Source organism: Vanessa tameamea, chromosome 15 (assembly GCF_037043105.1).
Source record: "Vanessa tameamea isolate UH-Manoa-2023 chromosome 15, ilVanTame1 primary haplotype, whole genome shotgun sequence".
Classification (NCBI taxonomy): Eukaryota; Metazoa; Arthropoda; class Insecta; order Lepidoptera; family Nymphalidae; genus Vanessa; species Vanessa tameamea.
The window spans coordinates 9026351-9050853 of record NC_087323.1 but is presented as its reverse complement, the minus strand read 5'-3'; the positions used below and the strand labels follow the sequence as shown (position 1 = coordinate 9050853).

The following is a 24503-nucleotide window of genomic DNA, read 5'->3' as shown; positions in this document are numbered from 1 at the left end:
ACCGAACAGTTTTTTTATAATGTTTATTTATTTATTAATTTATAGAAGTATGTCATACACGAGCAACATTAATTATAATTTTACTGTGAATTCTTGTGTATTCCTCGTTTATCACTTTCTATATTCGTGAAAATCATATCAAAATCCGTTCAGTTATTTAGAAGAAGAAAACGGAAATCTATACGTAAAGCCTATTCCAATGGAAGTAGGAAAACAGATAAACAAACCTTAGATTTACGTATTTCATGCGATTTGCTAATAACTCAGCTACTAAGTACTACTAAGAGTTTATGACTAATATATCTCTATTTATAATACAACACTAAAACAATTAACTACTTCCACTTTAATTTTACTTCAAAAATTCCGATAACAGTTTCGTTGACGTTCAAAACGCCATTTTTCGCAAATCCATAGCGAATATCATAGATTAATCAAGCTCTCAACCAATAATATCGCGTCAATTTGTTGTCAAATGTTGTTTATTTGGCATTTTTCCTGTTATACTTCGAATAGAATATATATTATAATTATTCACTTAATCCACAACATAACGTTACTTGGTATTGAAGAGGATGCCCTCTCAATAGAACGCCGAGAAAGCATTGTCTATCTTTGTATATTTTTTATAAAAATAAATAAATAATTTAAGTTTTTATGGGTAAGAAGGTTGGTAGAGACGGATACAAACAGTGGCACCTAATCATATCCTTTTGAAATATAAAAAGAAAAAAAAAAACTAATTTAGTTTTCAGCGTCAACTGAGTTTTATGTTCAACCTGACCTAATGGTAGTATTGTCTGATACATAATATATTATATTGTGTGTGTTGTCTGCACTAATATAAACTTCTTTAATAATTTAGTTTTGCGTTAGATATTTTATTGAAAAAGCCTTCAGCATAGACTCAAAGCCGTGATTAATACCAATGGATCTGACAAAGTATTCCGGTATTTACGTTCTACCTAAGCATGTCAATAATACATATATAATTTGGAACAGGCAATTCCACTTATAACACATAAAACCGCATGACGATTTTAGTATATCTCATCAGATATTCTACCGCCAAACAGCAGTACATAGTATTGTTGTGTTTCGGTTTGAAGGGTGAGTGAGCTAGTGTAATTACAGACACAAGGGACGTAACGTCTTAGTTACCGAGGTTGGTGGCGCATTGGTGATGTAAGGAATGGTTAATATTTCTTACAGCGCCATTGTCTATGGGCGGTGGTGACCACTTACCATCAGGTGACCTATTTGCTCGTCCGCCTATCGATATCATAAAATATATATATATGACGGATGATGAGCCTCAGTTTCATCGGTATGGTCCATACTTAATTTATTTAAATTAACTCAGTTGGAACGCGCGTCGGTTTCAATATTCGACCGCACTGGCCGGCTGCTGGTCGAGAAGTGTCAAGTGCGCCGCTCAGCCGGTGAATCGTTGACTCCGTCGACCGCCGACAGAGAGCGCTAGCGTTCCAATGACATGTCGATGTCAGTGTTGCGACATATATATATATAAAAAATTTAAATATCGATTAACCTTTCAGTCTTAAAAGGAAAAGAATCGTGATAAACGAGATATAGTTATAAACATATGTATATCTACATAGGTTGAATTAAATTTAATGTTACTATCAAAGCTTGTCAGATTAACATGATATTATAATTAAATAGAAGTTGTCTTCGTACGTTTTTTGCGATTATAAAGGCAGGTGTAGCTCGGGAAGGCTCGCGAAGGCTGTATCGTGTACGTGAACAGAATAAATAAAATAATCGCACACCAAATATGAATAATGATCACGTAAATGTTGTCGTAATTTTGTATAAAAAAGGACATAAATGATGTTCTTTACGTGTATTTATTAGTCAGTAATAAAATCGAAAATTATAATGATTTAGTTGAAGTAACGCACTGGCGTAACGTTATATCGGTTTATAACAATATTCTTAACAAACAGATTCGTCTAGCCGCTCTATATCGTCGCATCCGGTGATTTAAATGTGAAATTATCGATTTTGTAAGATGTGACACATCAAGTTCCTAATAAAGAATAACGCTGTGATAAAACCAAGTGTGCGTCTAGTGAAGTGTTATTGCGGAAGTGTAACCAATGCGGGCGACAAAAATGACATCGTCACATTGCCGGAGCGTGACCCCGCCATTGTCACGGGCGAGTTCGAGCGATCTAGTGCCGTGTCTGTCGCCGGATCTATCACGCCGAGCTCTATCCCCCGACTTAACATCCCTTAACTTCTCACGCCACCGACCTCTATCCCCCGACCTCTTGGATCGGACTTTATCCCCTGATTTCCCGCGTCGCTCCCGATCGCCCGCTCGGCCAAGATCTTTAATGGAATCGTTGTTAGTTGCTAAAATGGAAGCGCTCAGTACGGGGAAGTTAGTTCGTACCGACTCGTTGGATAGTTGTAGCAGTTTTGGGTCGATGTCGTCCTTGCCTAGTGATGTGTGTAGATGCGACGACTGTTTACTTGGTATTGTGGACTTCTACCTGCCCAGTCCGGATGCTAACAAGACGTTCAAAAAGGTAAGTACGATTAGTTTTACTCTGAAAATCACATATCATTTTCGGGTTATTATTAAATATTTAATAATGAATTACATGACTACAGAAACACTTAATATTCCATTTAGGACAGTAAACTTTTATATTAAGATACAATAAAGCAAAAAATGCTTGAAGCGCTTAATTTAACTTTTGGTTTAAATGAAAGAGGTACCGATAAATGGTCACGTAAAGATAATGGATTGATTGACAGTAATTTTGGTTTGAGATCCGTCTCGCCTATAATCTGGCTTTAATTGACAATTAATATACTCGTATTGAATTTTGCGAGGTCGTTATCCAATATATTATAAGCGTTCTTAAACGAAAATGAGTATTGAGAATTAATAAGTTAACTTTATTTGTTGGACGTCACGCTATGAATATACTTAAACTTATTAGCAATATAGACGATATGAATATGACAACTTTACGAAGTATTTAGGAATAATTTATTACCCCTAAAATATTTATAGATATATATAGTCGTATGTGAAAATTAAAAAGTAGAAATAAATGTGTATAAAATACTACTAACTTATTTATTAATATGCTTAAATATTGTATAATTATTATTAATAAATGGTTAAGTACTACTTATTATGGTGTCGTACGATATTTATTGATGATATCTCTAAATGTTTCGATGAATTTGAGGTTTTATGTTTTAATCCCAAAGGATGCGTCGAAGAATCGAAATAGTCGTAACAATAATATCTTGGACTTAATATTGTGATAAAGAAGAAATAAACTATATTTTATATCCTGTGTAAATAATTAAATTTAGACTTCAAATTAATAATCAAGTAAGTCAATATATAAAATGAATATAATATTCATTGTTGATAATTACTTGTCGTGGAACATGAAGCGTCTGTACAAATACAAGTTATCAGATTATCTCTAGTAATATGACAAGTGAAATTTAGAGCGTCAGGTGCTAATCACTTAGAATTCGATATGTACTTGTTTAAAAATAAAATAAATCATTTTCACATACTTGGTTATATTGTAACGTGGAGAGCGCGCCTTCTTGAATAAATAGATCTATATCCGTTCAATAGACAAGTCATTTGGACTATAATTAAGATGTACAACCTTGTATATAACAATGCTTCTAAATTTAAACTTTGAAATGAATTGAAAAGAAATGTTAATTCCACAGTGTTAATATTAGTCATGTTTAATTTTGTTACTCCATGGATTCATGGATTTCAATACAAGGGCTCACAGAATACGTACATATTAGTAACTGTATGGCGATGAATATAAATATAGATACGTACCTATGTCATGTACATCAACATCCTTCAACATATGTCATTGACAAAATATTAGTAAATATACTATAATTAAAAAAAAAAACAGAAGAAAATACAAAAGGCGTTCTTCGATTTCACTAATATTTGTTTCATTGGAATTTTGATAGTATAAAAACTGTCCGTAGTGTTTGTATAGTGTGATTATAATGTGTAGTATAATTTTGATATTGATTTTATCTCGTTTAGTAGCGACATCTAGTTGCCTATAGCTCACTTACCGTATGAAGCTTTACAAAACGAGTTGTAATTCAAACTGTCTTATCGATCTGATTCCGATACAACATCATAGATGGCGCTACTATAAACTATAAAAAGAATGGAAGTATTAATTTAAACCATATAATTCATTCCGTTGAAAAAGATTTATATATAATATTTTATTTCAAGAATTACTTTGTATTTATTAATCATATTCTTGATAAAAATATAATTATTGAGCACTTTGTGGTTTTGCCGAGTACCTATCTAGCATGAGTTGTGAATGATTATAATTTCCTAAGAGTAATGTAAAATTCATTGGAGCGTCCTGTTTTGCGTCACGTACGTCAGCAGTAGTCAAACCTAAAAGGCATACCTACTACGACATCTCAAAATTGAATAAAAACTTTCCAGAGCTTTAAAATCTATTTTTTGTATACGAAATGTACCTACTTCAATTCTAATTACCAATATTTGTAAGGACTGTTTTATATTCCTCATAAAACGATTTTGGTAGTTAATAATTCAAGGTAGAGTTGCCAACTTTCCCAGAACATGTAATGGTTGTGATAGTGTCCCTGGGATGTTTTAAGCAGCGACCTGGATTTTTATATTACCTTATCAGGGTAAGATCATGTATTTTAAAATTCGTACGCCACTTTTGCAATCCTTACGTTACGGGTGACCTAATTGCCTGCTACTTCACACTGTACGATCTCAAATGTTATTATTATTACTCGAGTTTCATTTAACCTATTTTAACTCCAAATTAATTTAACTATGCTACTCTCTACCTGCTACTCAAATACAGTGTCCTGTTTTTTAGAATGAATTGTCTTTGTTTTTGAACTTCATATCATAGTTTTTGAAACTTGATGTTTGCAACTCAAATTTAAGGTAGAAATCTTTACAGCCATTAAATATTTCACTGATGGTCAAAATCTCTCTTTGGCAGGAGAATTTTTAGAACTTCTCCCACAATGTCTATCTTAAAAATTTATGTTTGCTAGACAATAGAGACTAGTTATAATTTTGTCAGAGCTGGACTAAGGAAGCCTACAAATATACGTATTCTCTAAACTAAGAAATTACGTTAAACTACATGTTCGGAAATTTTAAGGGTTCTTTTGGTTCAGGAACTATATTGAAAAATCTGATTTCGTTCTATAAGTTTTAAATTTAAAATTAAATGTTAATAAAACCTTGAAATTATTTGATAACTTCAGAGTTTTTTTGAAGACTGAAAGCGAGATTGCCCTAGTCAAAAATTCTCGCTACCCATGCTGGTCATTGGCCTGGTACACGTAACAGAATTACATCCTAAATAAGTATATTATGTGTCATCATGTTTTTTTCTTGGACGAAAAGAATGAAGTAGGTAATAAAAATTTAGTGGCACTATTATAGTTTGATATTAACCGAATTGCAGACATTTATATTAGCATTATGGTCATTATGCCTATTGGGCCAAATAATTGGGCCACTATTGGCTGAAAAAATATTGAATTATTTTCTTTTAAAATTTATGACATTGGTTGGCGAACTTCGAAATGGGCTACTTGCTGGTAAATGGCCGCTATTGCCCATTTTAATCATTCCGTCCATCACCAGTATGCCACCAACCACCAACCTTGGGCAATACAACCAACCAATGATCATCAAAATGTTTTGTAACAGATGTAGCAAATCTATTTTATTCTATAGAGGTACCCTTCTGTTAAACTCTTTAATTGTCTAATGAAATTACTCTAAACGTCGCCCGTTTATTTAATTTAAATAGACGAACCAACGCTACACACAAAGTGGGAAGTCGAACCCGTTTATTGTTAATTCAATGACCGCACTACGATTCAGTTGCAATTAAAATTTATAATGATGTACAACTATACGGAACAGTTGTTTGACGTATTTCTACCGTATTTGACTATATAGCATATACCTAGGTGCAAACAATATTAAATTCTACTATTCTATAGTTTAGGGTTGTAAATCAGTTGTTGCCGTATAAGAATTGTGACAGTGGTCCTGGTGACGTCACCGGACGCATTTAAATATCCAGCCGCGCGTGCGTCACATCTACGTCATTGCTTTCTCTTTACTCCCAACAGGTGTTAGGAGTCAATGGACCGACGAATTTAACATTTAGTAGGTACAAATCATGAGTTAATAAAATTCGTAAAGTAGAAATATATTTTACGATTTATTTTGAATTAGTTTACTCGGTTTTAGAGCTAGTGCAAGACCGACTGGATTATATCTCAAAACAGCAATACTTAAGTATTCATTCTTGTGTTCTGATTTGAAGATTGAGTAAAGTAACTTCAGGCACAAGGGTGAAGGATATAACATCTTAGTGGTACATTGGCGATGTAAGGAATGGTTAATATTGTTTACTGCGCCAATGTTGATGGCCAATGGTGATCACCATCCATCAGGTAGCCCATATGCCCAACCTCATACCGATAATCATACAAAAAAAAAGATATACAAAAAAATATAGTCGGATATCCATAGTTGTTTTACTTGCAATAAACGCTATCTTATTGCTAAGGCAACGATTTTTTCCAACTTTTGTACAATAATAACATTAACTTTTATACAGTTATTATATTATACAAATTATCGTTTAAGCATGTAGCCGATCATGATTATCATACAAATCTATTGCAGATTGTAAACAATTACAAAATTTAACAAAAAACCTGTTTAGTTTCTTTCGCCGGTTCTTCTCACGTTATGGTATTGTTTTCCTTTACTTCAAACTATCGGTAGTAGTTTTTAATAATGCGTGTGAGCTTACGCAAGGTTTGCTACATAAATACATTTGTAATTGGAACGAAGTTATTTTACGCGGCTTTCAGTAGAGTAAATTGGCCGAAATCGTCACGAAGAAAAAGACGTTATGCTCCCCCCAGGCGACTTCATCCTCTCTCTCTTTTTCTCTCTCAGTCTTTCTATTTTATGCGGTTTTATATAATATTATTTAAACTTATGTTATTTTGAGTTTTTAATTATTTGTAAAATTATTTGTTGTCTCGATATATATGTCCGAAAATCTACAACAGCGCGATTTTTAAGACATTTTCTGCCTCGCACAACCACTCTGTGGAACCAGCTTTCGCCGGCGGTTTTTCCGAACCGATACGACTTGGGAACCTTAAAAAAAAGAGCGTACTCCTTCCTGAAAGGCCGTCAACGCACCTGCAAGCCCCCCAGTGTTGCAGATGTCCCTGGGCGGTGGTAGTCACTTTCCATCAGGTGAGTATCCTGCTCGTTTGCCACCTATAACATAAAAAAAAAGAAAAAAAAAGTAATTTAATTATTCTCTAACGGTGATAATTTATTTCATTGTGTATTTAATATAATACATTATGTATGGCGAAAGCAACATCAATCCAACAGGGTGTCCCATGGCACATCCCTTTTTTAATTGAATCTACACAAAATCGTATTCGATAAATGCCAAATTCGGCCCATCACTACATAACCATTATAACAATACTATTTATAACTGTACGAAGGTTGAACTTTAAGTTTATTATATAGTGAATAGTTTAAAAGTTATATTTGACCACAAAAACCGCAAAGGTTTTCCCCTTGTACTGTTTAGATCTTGCAATTAAAATGAAATGGCATTTTTTCCTGTCGAAATAATGATGATAACATAACACAAATCATTTCCCTTTCGTGTGGCAAATTATGTCGAAATATAAAAGTTTTAAATCTTACGAAATACGAGGAACCCATGAGTGTTATATCCCGTGATTTTTCAGTAATTAATAATACGATTTTTAATACCCTATATATGGCAACCTTTGACAAGTGCTTACATTTACATTGCCTATACAGCGAGCTAACTAGCGAAAAATAAAACATTTTTTATAATAAATTTAAAAACCTCTTTTGTAATATAAATACTCGAAGATAAGTATAAACAATTTAATATATATATATATATATATGTATGTCGCATCCTCCGCACGTTCGGGCTCAGATCGCTCTTCCTCCATTACTCGGTGCTCAAATAAACCCGTTAACGGATTTCTAAATATCTTATTTTACGGAATAAAATTGGTAATAACAAATGAATGAATGACAGCTCCATCAAAAATGCAGTGTTGCCGTTTCGCAAAATCAATTCCATCCAATTGTCCACTTGACATTTCGATATCGAGAATTTATTAACTAGCAACACCGAGGCATAGTTCTTGATCGTATTAGCAAATGGCGTTGCTCGTACCTCGTCATATATATATATATTTATTTATGAATATAACAATATTATTCCATAAAGGAATGCTACATTATTAATATGCATATTTTAAAAAATCGAAGTCGGCTCAATTCTAGCCTATGGATGTTCTCGTACCTGACGCGGAAATCGACGATAATAAAAAAAAAAATACGAAAAACTTTTAACGCAATTCGCACTTATAGTATTATAATTTTAATTAATTTATAGTTTATATTTAAATACTATAACATATTATTATATGTTATAGTATTTAAATATAAACGACATCGCTCATGGTGAATCATTTAAGAGTAGCATAACACATTGTATTTATAGTTAACTAGCTGAACCTGCGGCTTTACATGCACAATACACACTGACCGCTTCCCAAATGTCATATAAATCGGTTGAGCGATTTAAGCGGGAAGAGGTAACAGACAGAGTTTCGCATTTATAATATTGGTATAGATTTTTATTTGTATACAGATTAATAATTTTGAATCAAGGTTAATTTTAAGATCACACGCGGTTTCTATTCTTTTGGCAAGTTTTCAAATTGCTGCTTCTTCTCAACGATGTACAATTTACGTAATAGTGTAATTTTATTGTATCTACTTCATGTTTTCGTTATTGTATTGTTTCTTGGAGGATATCCAAGCCTGGGACCGAAAATGTACGAAATTTATTAAAAGGTAATAAGGGTTTGTCGATATCATTATAATTTATAGGAATATTGTAGGCGCCCGCGACTTTGCTTCCGTTTTAGGAGTTGGTTGTTGGATGTTAGGCATACAAATGGAGCCGATGTCTTTTCCCAGAGTTTAAGACTGCTCCCAAATTTCATAAAATTCAATACAGTGGTTTGGCCGTAAAAGAGCAACAGACAGAGTTACTTTAGCATTTATAATTTTATTATCAGTAGATATTATTTATTAATTGTTTTTAACAAAATGACGAATAAATTGTACAAATATGTAACAATTAACAAGTTAGTAATTATGTTTTCGGTACATAATTGCTCATGCAGCTGAAATAGTATTTACAGTTAAGTATTTCACAATTTCACGCTAACAGTGCAAAGATCAACATAAAAAAGAAACAATTTGGTAAGATAACGATCGCCCTTTAATGAATACAACAATTTATATTAACGCAATTTAATATACGTTTTCACATACGATTCGAATATGTTGAGGCAAATGTGATACAATCAGATATACCGTTCCCTCGTCTTTTCTTATAAATAAAACAAAAAAAAAACAATTAAGATTCCAAAGAAATAATTCGCCGTTCAAACGTGTCAACGTCTGCTGACAGATAAATTGTTATCGTAAAAGATACGAGACGTGGAATGAAAACCGGAAAACTATAAAGGCTGAATTAATATCTAAAATTGGACGCATCACCGAAAAAAAATGGCGACGAAATGCCAATAAAATTAAAACTTGAAAGGAAACCCAATGTCGATCAATTAAGGTAATAATCGTTAACTGAATTACTTGTTATTTCAATTGATGGCAGTGTATTTAATACCGTTAAATTTTGACACTTCAATTGCACTCTTTATCACGTCTCGAATATCACGTTTTTTATCTCACTGTCCATTAAGATTTTTTTATTAATGGTAGAAATATGTTTTAATCATAGATTTCTTAGATTATTTTTTTAATAAACGTAATTGATAATTCGGTCACAATGGACATTGGTGCTCCGATAAATTGATGGATATCGTACTGGCAATATTAGAGGCCAAGGGTGGTATGTCAAATGATGGTTAAATCAGATCTCCGTCGTCTGTGAAAGCTTTTTTCCAACCAAGGTGTGGCCAACCAAACCAAAACAAAAAATCTCGCCACACGGCGAAGAGATTTTTTATACGATATCAGAATCAAGACTCACTGACAGATAGGTGAAGTACTACTCGCCAATACAATAAATATAAAAATGATTTTATCCTAATTAATTATTTCGATTTAAAATAGCGATTTGCTTTTATAAAATCGAATAAACAAATACCGAAGGCAACTTTTTAATTATTTTACATCCAAAACGTTTATCGAATTAATTACTTTTATGTAAACGTCCAACAATAATATAGTGAAATATATTTTAAAATTAATTTAAATTAAAAAAAGTAGTGGCGTTAAAGGCAATGTCCATATCTAGAAGATTTTTTAACGACGTCTTTTAACGGTTTAGTGTAAAATCGTACACAAGTTATTACGTCCACGTGAACTTTTAAATTGGTTTATGAAATCTTGTAATATTTTTATATAAGTGATTATTATTCTGCGATTTTAAATTTTAACAATAGAAATGGTCTTTCTGAAAATTCTAAGATTTTTTTATGTACATTATATTGTTTTTTTGTATATTATATAAAATTTAGGCAGACGGGCATTGGACCACCTGTTGGTAATTGGTTACCACCGCCAATAGACATTGGCGCTCTAAGAAAACCATTACTTACATCGCCAATGCGCCACCAACATTGGGAACTAAGATGTAATATCCCTTGTGCCTGTAGCTACACTAGCTTACGTACCCTTCAAACCGGAACACAACAATTCTAATTATTGTCAGTAGAATGTGGAAACTAATACTAAGTTGGTAAGAAAATATATATATTTTTTAAATTCATTTTTGTTATTATCATAATACCGAAAGCATTTAGTATTCGAACTCTTCAGATTAAAAACGTTACTAGTGTTTGAATATTAAACAAAACGTGCAAATTATGTTCAAATAGAAGATCAGTGTAAATAGTTGCGAGACGTTAAAATTTTTTTTTTTTTTTTTTAATTTGAAAATATTTTAAAGACCAAATAAATAATATCGATATTAATTGCTCTGTTCTAATAAATCTACTATTTAGTGTAACACAAATAACGTAGAATAATATCGACCAATCAATAAGTATTTTGTTATTACTATTATAAAATAATATCCTTTACAATCTATCGTAATGTAGTTTTCCATATAATAGTTTAATGTTAAAAAAAGGCGCCTTCGTCTCTACAAATCAGAAACTATTTAATTACTTTTATAAAACCCTCATATACCTATTTGTGTGCGTCATTAGGCAAAAAAATATAGTTTCATAATATTAAATATTATTTACGACTGGCGTGTGGTTAAAAAAAATACTATGTATTGAACGGAATTTCCCAATCACGCTTAATTACGTTGCCTTCGAAATCTGTAGAAGTTATTTTTTAACACAATTATAGAAAAAGTCGAAATAATGATTGATTTGAAACAATTGCAAATAAAAAAGAAACTTATAACTTAGTATATTATATACACCAGTAGGTAATACCATATAAGTCCATTATATGTTAGGTATATACCTCGTTGGCTAGTATAAAATTCGAGATTCTGGAATAAAAATCCAAGTCGGCCAATAAAAAAAGTTATTGAATCATGTAATTTTTTTTTAAAGAATTGTAACATTTAATCCTTTTTAATTGTAGCCCGTTTTTAATGAATTACTAATATTCCGATTTAGCCCTCTATTTAAGCTACAAACTTGTATTAGGAGTGGGTGACAATGCTCAAGGGGTCCGGATCGATCCTGCGACTTTTTACATTGCTAGGTAGCCCTTAAACCATTGCGCCATTGTGATTTACCTCAGTACTATTTACAGATACCGTTAATTTTAAAACTTTGGTAGTTGACGGTGTTCATTGAACACAAAAGGCATCAAAAAGCCGTGTGCTGTGCCTGAACTTTCTCGGTCGTGGCGAATTGTCATAACATCAGATTATGAGAGGAAGATAATAGAGATTACTTGCGACACGCTAAGTAATATCTTATGTTCAGTTAGTGCTATTCATAATGTCTATCAATCGCCGCCGTGGTCACAATCGTTCGAGACATAATATCATGATTAATCAATACAATTGCTTTTTATAATACAATTTAAATCATATCAATACATTTTAACGTTTATAATTGGCTTGTTTTAATATGTATGAAATGACCTGGATACTATCGATGCTAATCAGATGCAAAGGGCATAAGTTGACTACGAATAATTAAATCGAAAACGTTACTTTTAAGTCTATATCGCCAATAAAGTGAGTAATTAATTAATATTTTACTCCAATTTACTTTTTTGTAATAGGCGACAAGTCTTTAATTCAAAGAACAGTATTAAGTAAAAACAGTATCGTATTCGGCGGCGTTGCTAGCTCTCGTTACTTGAAATACTCATTTACCGTTAATCTTCTTTTAAATAGAGAATTATGTTTAAAAAAATGTTATTTAAATATACTTTTTATACTATCCGACGACCAATACAGTCAGCAAGAATGAGCTGCACTAGTCCCTTCGCCATGCTGGCCCGCAAGATGCCTCTTCATGTCTCGTTTGAAGGCACACGTGTGCTGGTAGAGAGTTCCGTTTTTTGTCGACGCGACGAAGAAAAGAGTTGCCAAATTTTTTTGTGCCCGATGTGATCGATGTCACAGTTAGGCGGTGACGTCGCGAGCCAGCACGCGTATTTACGTAATTTATATTTTTGTAATTTTACAATAGACACAATAGTTATGGAGACTTAGGTTTCTAGTTTATATAAAGCAAAATAGATGTCCTAAGTGAGTCAATGTCCAATAAAAATATCGTGAGGTTATTTATACGAGAAAATACCCTATTCTCTGTTGTGCATAAAAAGTTAACAGATACGATATGAATTATAATATTACAATTTGGAAAAAGTTGATCTACTAAAATCTTACACATACACACACATACACATCAGCCCGCATTCGTCCACTGCTGGACATAGGCCTCTCCAAATGCACGCCACTGTGGTCTTTCTTCGGCAACTCGCATCCAGCTCTTGCCAGCCGTCTTGCGCAAATCGTCACTCCACCGTGCCTGAGGACGTCCTACACTACGTTTGCCGAGACGCGGTCTCCACTCTAGAACACGTTTTCCCCAACGGTTATCGGTTCTACGACAAATATGGCCAGCCCACTGCCGCTTCAGCTTACTAATCCGGTGGGCTATGTCGATGACCTTGGTTCTCTGACGGATCACCTCATTTCTGATGCGATCCCTCAGAGATACTCCGAGCATAGCCCTTTCCATAGCACGCTGAGCGACTTTAACCCGGTGGACCAGCTTTGTCGTGAGTGTCCACGTTTCGGCTCCGTATGTCATGACGGGTAGGACGCACTGGTTGAAGAAAATCTTACTAGCCTGTAATTCCGCTTACTACTTTTTAGAATATAAATAAAAATTATCAGTAACGCTTCAGGTTTTGGTCATGTAAACCCAGTGACCTGCATATAATTTATGTAAATACATATATTCTACATTTATTGTCATAAGAAAATATAATAAATATTACAGGTTCGTGGTTATTACTCAGATTATTCTTTTAAATTCAATAAGCTTATACGCATCAAAATCAAAAACCCTTCGGCCGCTTTACCTTTTCGTTCACAAATCAGCCTTTAAACATGGTTTCCCTGGGGTGAGTCTATAAATAGAGCCTATCCCTGATCAAGAGCGTGATGCTTAAAAAATATTATAGGCTGTCATTTTAGCTGGACTTTTGACTGTGCTTGCGCTCGGATTACGAGTTGCGACCTTATACTTATAATTTTTTTTAAAAATATTTTTACATACATTATATACATATACATATATTTTGATATTGTTAAATATAATACAATTTCTTTAAATATTTTAAATTGATAAGAAAATGTTGAAAAAATATAATTTACTAACATTTTTGTAAATGCTTTAGTTCTCAGTTGTATGTTTATAGTTGTGATGTCGTCCTGATAGATTGCGGCTAAGGCTTTCCTAGCGAAAAAATGCCGACATCTTAATCGATGATTGCGGGTTCAAACCCAGCTGAATTTCCATGTGCTTAATTTGTGTTTATAATTCATCTCCCGGGAAACCTGCATGTGTCTAATGTCAACCCACTGCATTTCTGCAACCCACGTTTGAGCAGCATGGTTTAATTATTGTATTCCATATCTTCTCAAAGGCAGAGGAGGCCTTAGCCTAGCAGTGGGATATTTATTGTTACAGTCACCAGTTACTTTTACTTTTAGCAAACCTTTTTAGCTCATTAAAAGTCTTATCAACTGATGATTTCATTATTACATGGACTCAAATGCAATTCCAATGATCGGGGACCTCAAGTTTAAGCATATATCGCAATAAATTAGGTCGCTTCCATATGGTTTATCAAAAAATAAGTGAACATCTCCGTATATGTATGTTATATAACTGAATAGTATTAGAAACATGTTGAATTTGCCGTATATGTTGACTTTAATGTCTTAATACAGTTGGTGTTATAAGTTATTAATGTCTAGTATTCCTATAAATTCTTTTAGTAATTTATATCATATCCTTATATATGTTTATCCATAAATTGTCAACACTATTAAATGCATTTGACATTTTATTTAAATTAAATTTTTCATGTTTTATCAATCAAATGCAAGACGTGCATTGTGATTTGTTTATACATATCAGATGACATTATAATACATAAATATCTTTAAATCTAAATGATAATAGAAATATTATTATTTATATTTTGATATATTTATAATGGTTACAATGTAGTTTTAATTTAAGCGTAACTTCGTTTCTGTGCAATTTAAAAAGGTAATTTCATTTACGGGTGTGATGAAGAAGTGTGATGTACAAATAATTAATAATACAATAAATATTTGTAGTATTCAAAAAAATACAGATATTATATACATGTATATTGTTGTTATACGAATGTTTTGTATGTCAAGTCCTCTATCTATATTAATTACATCTGCATAACAAATACACATAATTCAATAACGATTTATAATTAATGAGGATGCTATTAAAGGAAAATTTACATTAATATTAAGTAATTCACATACACACGTCATCAAAAACGCATCGTATACTGTGTTCCCACATAAGGTGAAGAATTTATACCTCGATTGAATTGTTCAATGTTTACACATTGTATGCCGACAACAATAATCGCTCCGACTTTCATTCACGCACGTTTGCAGTCACGCAAAACTTTGCTATCATTTGCGTATCTCGCTTCGAATGTTGACTCGTACAAATGTTCACAGTTAATAATTCTGCGTACAACATAACGCGCTAGTCCACTCCCGCGCAGTCAGTGCGCCGCGCGCACAACCGACGCCCGCGCCCTTTAAAAAAACCCGCGTGCCGTGACCAAAGATGTGCAAATACGACCAGTGACTTGAAAATGTCGTTGACCCTTCTCCCGAATCCAGACGGGGGACTGTTCATTGTGAAGTGGTAGCCGCTATAATGCCGGAGTGTCCCGATTCGTTTCCTTTCACCATACCTATCATACGATACACCATGGATTCGGAAGACAGATCGACTAATAATTCCGAGAGGCAACAGCCGATGACGAAGAAGATGTCTTTGCTGACACCTGTGAAGATTGAGACGCCAGATAGTGCCAGAAGACTGTCTGAACCGACGCGATATTACATTCCGCCACAATGCAACAACAGGTTATCACCGAGGAGTGCCAGGAGACGGGATACGAGGAGGAATTCCAGGTCCGATTTAAAGGGTTCGTCTCCGTGTAAAGAGACTTTTGGACCAAAACCGTGTAATTGCGAAGATTGTAGAGCTTCCAGTCCATTACCTCCAGGCTACGGACCTCCTACAATGTCTCCCGGCTATGATCAAATGAAGTCTTCCCTGTTAGAAGTGCCGTGGTCTGAAGATTTTACAGAAGCGTCAAGCGATGATCTCAGTTCTGAATGGGATTCCGACGTGCCCGAACCTCCTCGACCCACTCAAAAGGTAATTAGCATAACAAATAATTCAGATATTGAATAAATTATTATTTCTTTACAATTATTTCAAATTCCTTATTGCTAAGTCTGAATACGGACAGTAATAATGTTTTTCAAAAGTATTCGAAATGTCAATTAGACTTGCAAATATAAGAAGACCTTTCAAAATATCCTGCATAAGCGACTTTAATAATAAAATAGTAAAAAAATATCCAATTCTGTAACGTTAATTTAATAGAAGATTTTTAATAAACCGAATTAAAACTCCATTATTTTAAACGTAACCAACTAATTTTCGAATTACGTCATAATATGCAGGGCTGTTAATTACACAGTGAAAATTGAATTAATTTGTTTGTTCTTAATAGTGAATGGTGTTTATTAATAAAAGTATCGTATCGTCGAGCAAAAACTTAACGGGTAAGCTTAATTTGTAGTGATTGGTCGTGGAAAGAAAAAGTGGAATGAGAATTAAAAACCAGCTCTAGTAACTTTGAGTGATTGAATTGGCTTATAGCATTATAAATTATATTGGCGTATAATCCGGCTAATGATAATCGCTATTAAAATGCAATGTCGAAACTGTGATAAACATAGAAGGAATATTATTGAAATAATCACTCTAAATAAATTTGAAAGTAATCTCAATACACTACAAGATTTAGTACCGGAGGAGTAAGTTTGCTAATTTTACAATATTTCGAGATATCATATTAAGTGTTATATAACCGAAAATAAAGCTTTCCAATACGAACACATTATTTAAGATTATAAAATAAATTAATCAATTAATATTCGAATGTGAAGTGGAGTAGATAAAGTCCTATTTCGATAGATATTTAATTGCTGTCAGAAATCTAATGAGTGTTGCATAATCGCCAAGACCGGTGCTATATCCAATTTAACGCATGCATTCATGGTAATAGTCTCAGTGGCATCAAATACTAGTTTTTTTTAATAGCAGTTATCCTCAAACTAGTTGACTTTGAATAACTTCGCACTCAATATGTACATTCTTTTAACGTTTTTCATAAATAGAATGTCAAGTCTGGTCTATTCTATAGGCTAATTATGTTTTTGTAGATGCTTTGACATTTTATCAACTGACTTTCATATTTTTTTTAATAGTTCTACGTGCGAATTGTCCTAACGATGTAAAAGATTTGATCCTAATCCTTTTCCTAAGACTTACATACAAACTTTTTGGTTAAAAAAAAGTGATTTTTTGTTTTTTGCTTAATTATACGCATTTTCGTAAATTTATTCGTAATTTATTATCATTTAAAGCTTATGACATCTCCGTAATTTAAATTATTAATATCCAACATCGTTTATTACAGAAAACAAATTGCACAATAAATATTAATGTTATAAGAAATCTTGTAGTTGCAAAATGTCATTAGGTTCATACATATGTAATGATTTGCTCAAGAGTTAAACGACAAGAATATCTTGTAATAAAGATGACACAGAAAAAAGCATAATGCTTTAGGATAAAGTCAGTTTTGCTCAGTAAATGCAACTACACGGAAGTCTATTCGAATCAGGTTAAATAAACACTTTTTTATGTTTACCTTTTTCTCAATCCTTTTCAATTTTGAATCGAATTCGAATGACACACGAAGCACTACCAACTTTAAATAAATTTACAGAATAATTTATCAAACGATTTTGTTTAATAAAACCTTTACCTTATTATTACATCTTTACACCTTTAACTGTTCAAATAAAGTAATTTTATTATATTTGCAATTATTAAAATTTTATTCCAAGTTTTTCAGAGTTGTATAGTTTATTAATTATATTCCTAGTAAGGTGATCTAATTATCTTTTCTATGGATATCATCTTTACAATTGAATTAGACATTCGTAATATAATAATTAAGTTTCTATTAAAAGTTGTTGTGTTAACTGTATTAGCTGTTACTACTACTACTAGAGTTTCTTATTTATTGGAGACTAGTTGCTGCTCGCGGGTTTGCTGGTATTTATGGGTTGGTCATTATGCGTTCGGCTTAAAAAAGTAGCCTATGTCCTTCCTTGGAGTTCAAGCTTCTTCCATACCGAATTACATCAAATTCAGTTCTGTGGTTTAGCCCTGAACGAAAAACAGACAGGTAGACAGACAGAGTTACTTTTGCATTTATAATATTTAGATTTAAGTATTGTGTAAAGGCTAGGATAAAAATGATATTGTGAGCCGATCGCAACGTTGCTTTCACTACTTGCATTGCGTTTACCGTTTTCACCGTTACCAGCTGAGGTTCGTGCTAGTGACCTCTTTCCTCACGCATCTCACGCACCACCTTTATTTAGTCTATTTGCTCTGAATCATGATTGAATTATATTGACGGTTGATCTAGTTCAAATCGAATATTTCAATTAAATAATCGAAATTAATAATGTTTGTAATTTGTGAAGTGAAAATCAAACGAATTCGAATTTTGAGAACTGGTTTGTAGAATATATATTTGAATTAAATATTTTTTTGTTTTGTTAGAAAAACTTCTAACCTTTTGTTCTGCCATTACGTCAGCATACAACAAAAAAATTCAAACTAACCGAATAGTTATTAAAAGCTTATCGTTATCTTCATCTACAATCTTAATTGACAAAATAACGACTTAATTGTAAGTACCAATCTAATAATACATTATATGTTAAGGTTACCAAATGCTATTGTTAAGAGCGCACGTGGAAATATTAAGAAAATTAACGCAAAGACATCACACATTTCAATAACTTAAGAATTAATTACGTCATCCATTATTATTGACAATAATGACATCTGTTTTCAGTACTTTTATCCTATGATTCTCAGCCTTTTTACATTTGCGATTTGCGCGTTTTCTGCTTGGCTATCGGTATGGAACAATCGATCGATAAAACTGTCATTGTATCGGGCGTTTCTTTTCCTACGTAAGCGGTATTAAAGTATCAAAATTAACAGCGGTGTCAGAATTCATTGCGCTACTGAGACTGACTGTTAAAACGTGGATCGCACGACACAAGTCGCTCCGCAGACGTGGCGGAACGTCGATCGATCGCCTCGTTCGCAAATCGAAATACGTCCACAAATCACTAGTGTGAGAACGCTTTGAGAAATAAATTAACACACGATTCGATCGTTATATTTTTAAAACTGCCAGTATATTATTATAACAGTCAATATCGCATATCGACATGGTCTCATTTTGAAGTTCATCATCGAAGTACGTCAATTTACACGATTTATTTATACATATGTATCATGCATGCATGCATGCAATAAATCCATTAAACGATAATTTTTTCTCAATTCTCTTTTAAATTGATCTAGTAACCGTTAAAAGCAGCTTCATCTGTGTGGAATCAGTTCTGCTTTGTTCATTACACTTCGTAAATAATTACTAGACCTTCTCTAGTTCATGATAAAAATATGGACATTCCATCAAAATTCCTATTTGTTTGTACCTTTTTATATTTAAACGATTTTATTTAGCTTCTACAATAATAGCTTGGTGTTTATTTATATCAGTAAACTGATGATGATGAGCGCTTACGACTTGATCAGATGATAGACACTGCAAGTAGTAACTGTTCTTTTTTACCGTGAATGCACCGTCAACCACGGGATCTAACATGTACGTGTAATAACATTGGCTCACTCACCTTTCATACCAAATTAGCAATTAAAGTATTGACGTTTTATAATTGTATAATTGATTACAAGATCGGTAAATGTTTACGTAAATGTTTAAAAAACAAACTGATTAGTGTGCTACTTGTGCTCCGTGGGTTTTATATCGGTTTGCGCATTGAATCGGTAACATATTTGAGCGAAAAACAAGATACCTATTCTATAAATTCTTTGTTTTTACTTAACATTATAAATAATGTATTACACGACGAAGCTTACACGGCTTCGAATCTAGATTATACTATTTATTTGGAATTTTAGTATTTGTTGAGGTATTCCAGTCAGGCAGAGGTAGAGCTGTCTAACATTATAAATTTTAGATTTGAATATTTCAGAAGCGAACATACTAAGTCACTGAATAAAATGCTGATTTAATTGCTTATTCTTGGGCAAAAGTTCTTTTGTCATTTAGAAAAACCTTTTTGACCACACAATAATCAATAATAATCAAAAATTAATATTATTAAGAAAAACGCTGTTTCGAATTGATTTTTTTTTTTAAATAATTCGTTTGAAAGAGAAATTTCTTTGTAACTCCAAGTATGCATGTGTTGCTCTTTTGGGTAATCGTCGTTTAGACAATCTTAATAATCTATATTTGCACAGTGCTTCTGTGTAGATAGGAACGAATATAAATATCATGTATTTAGTAAATAGAGATTTAATATACGTAACATTAGTTGTGAACGTGTGCCGTTTTTTAATTGCCCTAATAAACTTCATACTAATATGTATGTTGATTATTATTTGAGTAAATAAATCCTTTCGACTCTATTGTGCGTAATCGCGTGAATTATCGTGCGGTACAACGGTATGTTTTGTCTCTTTCTGACAAATTAAGTAAATAATACCGATCGACAGTTCACTTAAATTATCCTTGAATTTCTAAATATAATAACGAGAGCGCTCTATCGATTCCTTTTTTTATATTATCAAAAGGCTAAAGTATGAATTGAATTCCAACTCATCTCTGACCACAGATATTGTTGCTTATCGATTTTTAAACGTGCATCAATACTTACGCTGCCAACAATGGGAGCTAAGTTACGTCTTATGCCTGACTCACTCAGATACAAACTATTGCGTTTGCCGAGATAATAATTGATGATTGGGTGGTAACAACTCAGACCGTACCACCGGTAAAGATATCTTTGATCTTTACATTAAATATTAATTTATTAGTTGATATTAATCAGCAACGTGCCTTTTATGGTAATCGTAGTATTTTGGTATAACTCCGTCGTGACAAAGTGATTTCGAGATGCGAATCGGATAATTATAATTTTCATTCGATGTCTTTTAAAGGTTCTGTTATATTTATCTGAGATTGTATTTACATTTAAAATACCTACTTGCTATGCATACAATCGGCTTATATCCATTACGCGCGATGTCCATTACGCGCGGTTTAATATATAAATATGTGTACATATGTATGCAATCATACATAATCGCTAACTTCCGCGGTAACCGTTGTGATACGGAGGTTCACGGCGTTCTCACGGCAACGTGAATCTTTAGAATAAATAAGGCGGCAAGTTTTTTCTCATTCGGGTACGTACAAAAACTACTGGAAATACTAGATACTGATTAAATATAATGAATTTCCTTAGTTATCTGTAAGCATTCCTGATGAAAGTTATATGATATAGTAGCACCTTATATGCTAAATTTGTCGATGGAAAGTGATTAATAGGACCTTTTCCTATACTAAAACGTAAAAATAACCATCGATAACGTTTCATAAATTTATACCATGTCGGTTAAACATTTTTGGTAGTCCATTTTAATCTTTTTGTATTTTAATTTTTTTCAGTCGTAGTAGAGTTTTACGCATTATCAAAATACAAAAGAAATTTTAAGCACGATGTATAAATAAAAATATCATAAAATCTTTATAATTAGGATCAGAATGTGTCGTGCATTAGCACAGGAAGTTGGTTTGGTACGAGCATAGAGATCTCTTGGATGCCCTAATACATATTTATTTATTGAAAAATATCTTGTTATAAAACTTTAATACCTCTTGTACAAAGATGGAATGTGTTGTGGTTAACTTGATACTATATAAAAGTCTAGCGGAGAAGTTTATTTACTTAATGTATACACCACAATACATTACGCCACTAAAGGGTCTCTCACAAATATGCATATCGATATTTAAGCAACTATTATTAGATTCAATAGGATTTATAGGAACATTTTCTAAAGTATCTATATTATATAGTATAAAACAAAGTCGTTTCAGACAAATTTCGTACAAAATTTAGATCTTTTAATCTTTGCAACGGATTTCAATATGGTTTTCATCAATAAATGGAATGATTCAAGAGGAAAGTTTATAGGTACGTATAATACTTCAATTTATAGTAATATTTTTAACTTTGCCGTTTCATAGATTCAAGTCAATTGTAAAAAATACATTGGTAAAGAAGGCATATTATTCGATACAAGATTATATTGATGATAAAAAAGCGTGGAATTAATGCTCGTTGACTTCCAGGCAGGAGACATAACATACATATATAATTGTATTTAATTAACATGACTGTATTTTTAGATGTTGAAAAAGAGTAGCTACTGAGTTTCTTGCCGGTTCTTCTCGGTAGAATCTACATTCCGAACCGGTGGTAGCTTTACTTTAAATAGTTTGTTAAATGACGATTCAAAAGTGCTTGTAAAAGCCTACTTGAATAAAGTAAATTTTAATTTTGATGTTTTGATTTTTGAAATAGATTAACGTAGAATATCAACTTTCCTAGCCAGAAAAGTTTTTTTTTTGTATATACACCTTTATTGTAGTGTAGTGCCTTGTGAAGTCGGGTTGTGTAGCTAGTACATTATAATTTCCACTCCGTGCAACTAGACTAAATTATGTTTGTAAGATCCATAAACTACAATAAGTTTTATGTTTCAGTTACTTACGATAGATTCTTAAAGAAAGTAAGCGCCATATATACATATAGATATGTCAGTATTAGGCGAATTTCGGTTTTGAATTTTATTATAAAATATGTCAACGTGCTTACTTTTCATTTCGCCATTGTAAGCCGTAAATATGTTTAAAAAAAGTTACATTCGGACTCCGAAAAACGTACGTTTTCGACCGAACGATATACATCTCGATACTTTAAAAACCGTCCTGTCTTCTTATCCGTGTTTCAATCTCTACTCTGTAAATTGATGATTGATAAATTGTTAAGTTTTAAACGTAAAACAAAGAAAAAACATAAATTGAAATTAAATATTGATTACTTTATCTACGTACATATTGTATCTCACTGACTCGTTGGTGAAGCTAAAATCTTAAAAAAGAGTTACGTCAACATTATAATAATATATTTCTAGTGATGATGATGGTGAGAATAATATGATGCTGTTTTTTATTTGATTACAGAATTTTATATAAGCATTTAAAATAGTATTCTTGTAAACTCGCAGTTTATTACGAGTTGTAGTACCGATTGTTAATGTCTCACGGCTGACCATAAGCCTCTTCTTCTCATGTAAAGAAGATTATGAGATTATTCATCCTCGCGGCACCAATAGGAGTTAGCTGGTACATATGTGGTACAATTTTATAATAACAATTGTACAATTTTACTTTGTGGCAGGCCTCATAACATATTCTACCGCGCACCAGCAATACTTTTTATTTTTGTGTTCCGATTTGAAGACTGAATAAGTCAATGAATTACAGGTACAAGTAACATATCATTTTAGTTCTCTAGGCTGGTGGCGCATTGGCAGTTTAAAGGATGCTTAATATTTCTTGCAATTGTACCTATATTGGCAGTGGTGAGCTCTTACTCAAGTAGCCCAATTGATTACCTTTTTGGCCAACTGACTACCTTTTATAAGTAAGATATTCATTCGACACTTGAAATTTATAAAAATCAAATCAAATATTTTAATTATAACAAGTGTACTTTTCAGTTCGCGTAATCGATCAATTAATGTTTTATTTATATAAACCGCTAGCAGAATGTAGGTTTGTTGGTTTTATGAATGTAATACATTGATATTTATTTAGCTATTTATATCTTAGAGTCAATTATTCGCAGTGATTTTCTTATATTAGTCATTAATTCTTATTATTCATCGCTTCGTGCTAATCATTACAAGCATCGTTTTGATAATGACGCATTTCAGACACTGACGTATTACAAACCACAATTCTAAGTTTTTGGGATACTCGTAATTATGTTTGATTATAACTAATATGCTGGTTCACTGGACACTTAGACCGGTTGAACAATCGTCGTTAAGTTTTCGTGTACTTAGGTAATTTGTGTGCTGGTGAAATGCAATGTTGTGAAGAATCTGTATGTTTTATTTGAAATTGTACAGCTCATCATATCAGAGCAGCCTCGTCACATTATCTTCAAAAGAAGTTTGGAGATAATAATTATAATTCACATAACGTAAGACGATTTTGCCCAGCTGTTTAATATTAAAAGGCTTTATTTATAACCCTGATTCCTTTACGATAATTCGCTACTGTTATTGGTAAAAACACTGATTTTTGATTCGTTGTATCTAAAATAGCATTCGAAGGAGTTTCTCTAAGAAAAATAAATATTTGTTAATAAACCAAAATTCTAATTTACACATCTCCATGTATAGTACAAGTGGTTATTTAAATTAGTTGAGTAATAAGTTAGCGACACCTAAAAATCAATACACTT

General features: G+C 32.5%; 1 protein-coding gene across 3 annotated transcripts in view; it reads left to right on the top strand.

The window, feature by feature from the left end:
* The window catches only part of Ip3k2 (Inositol 1,4,5-triphosphate kinase 2), a 132955-nt gene that overhangs the window by 64966 nt on the left and 43486 nt on the right, over positions 1 to 24503 (top strand). Inside the window, exon 1 of one of the 3 annotated variants that reach the window (XM_026638904.2) lies at positions 2049 to 2558. The exons of 1 other annotated variant lie outside the window; for it this stretch is intronic. In XM_026638904.2, the coding sequence (XP_026494689.1) occupies positions 2124 to 2558 (435 nt within the window). In that variant the 5' untranslated portion in view covers positions 2049 to 2123. Of the gene's footprint in view, positions 1 to 2048; positions 2559 to 15433; positions 16144 to 24503 lie in introns of those variants that run through there. One more of the 3 variants, XM_026638903.2, reaches the window with a different exon arrangement.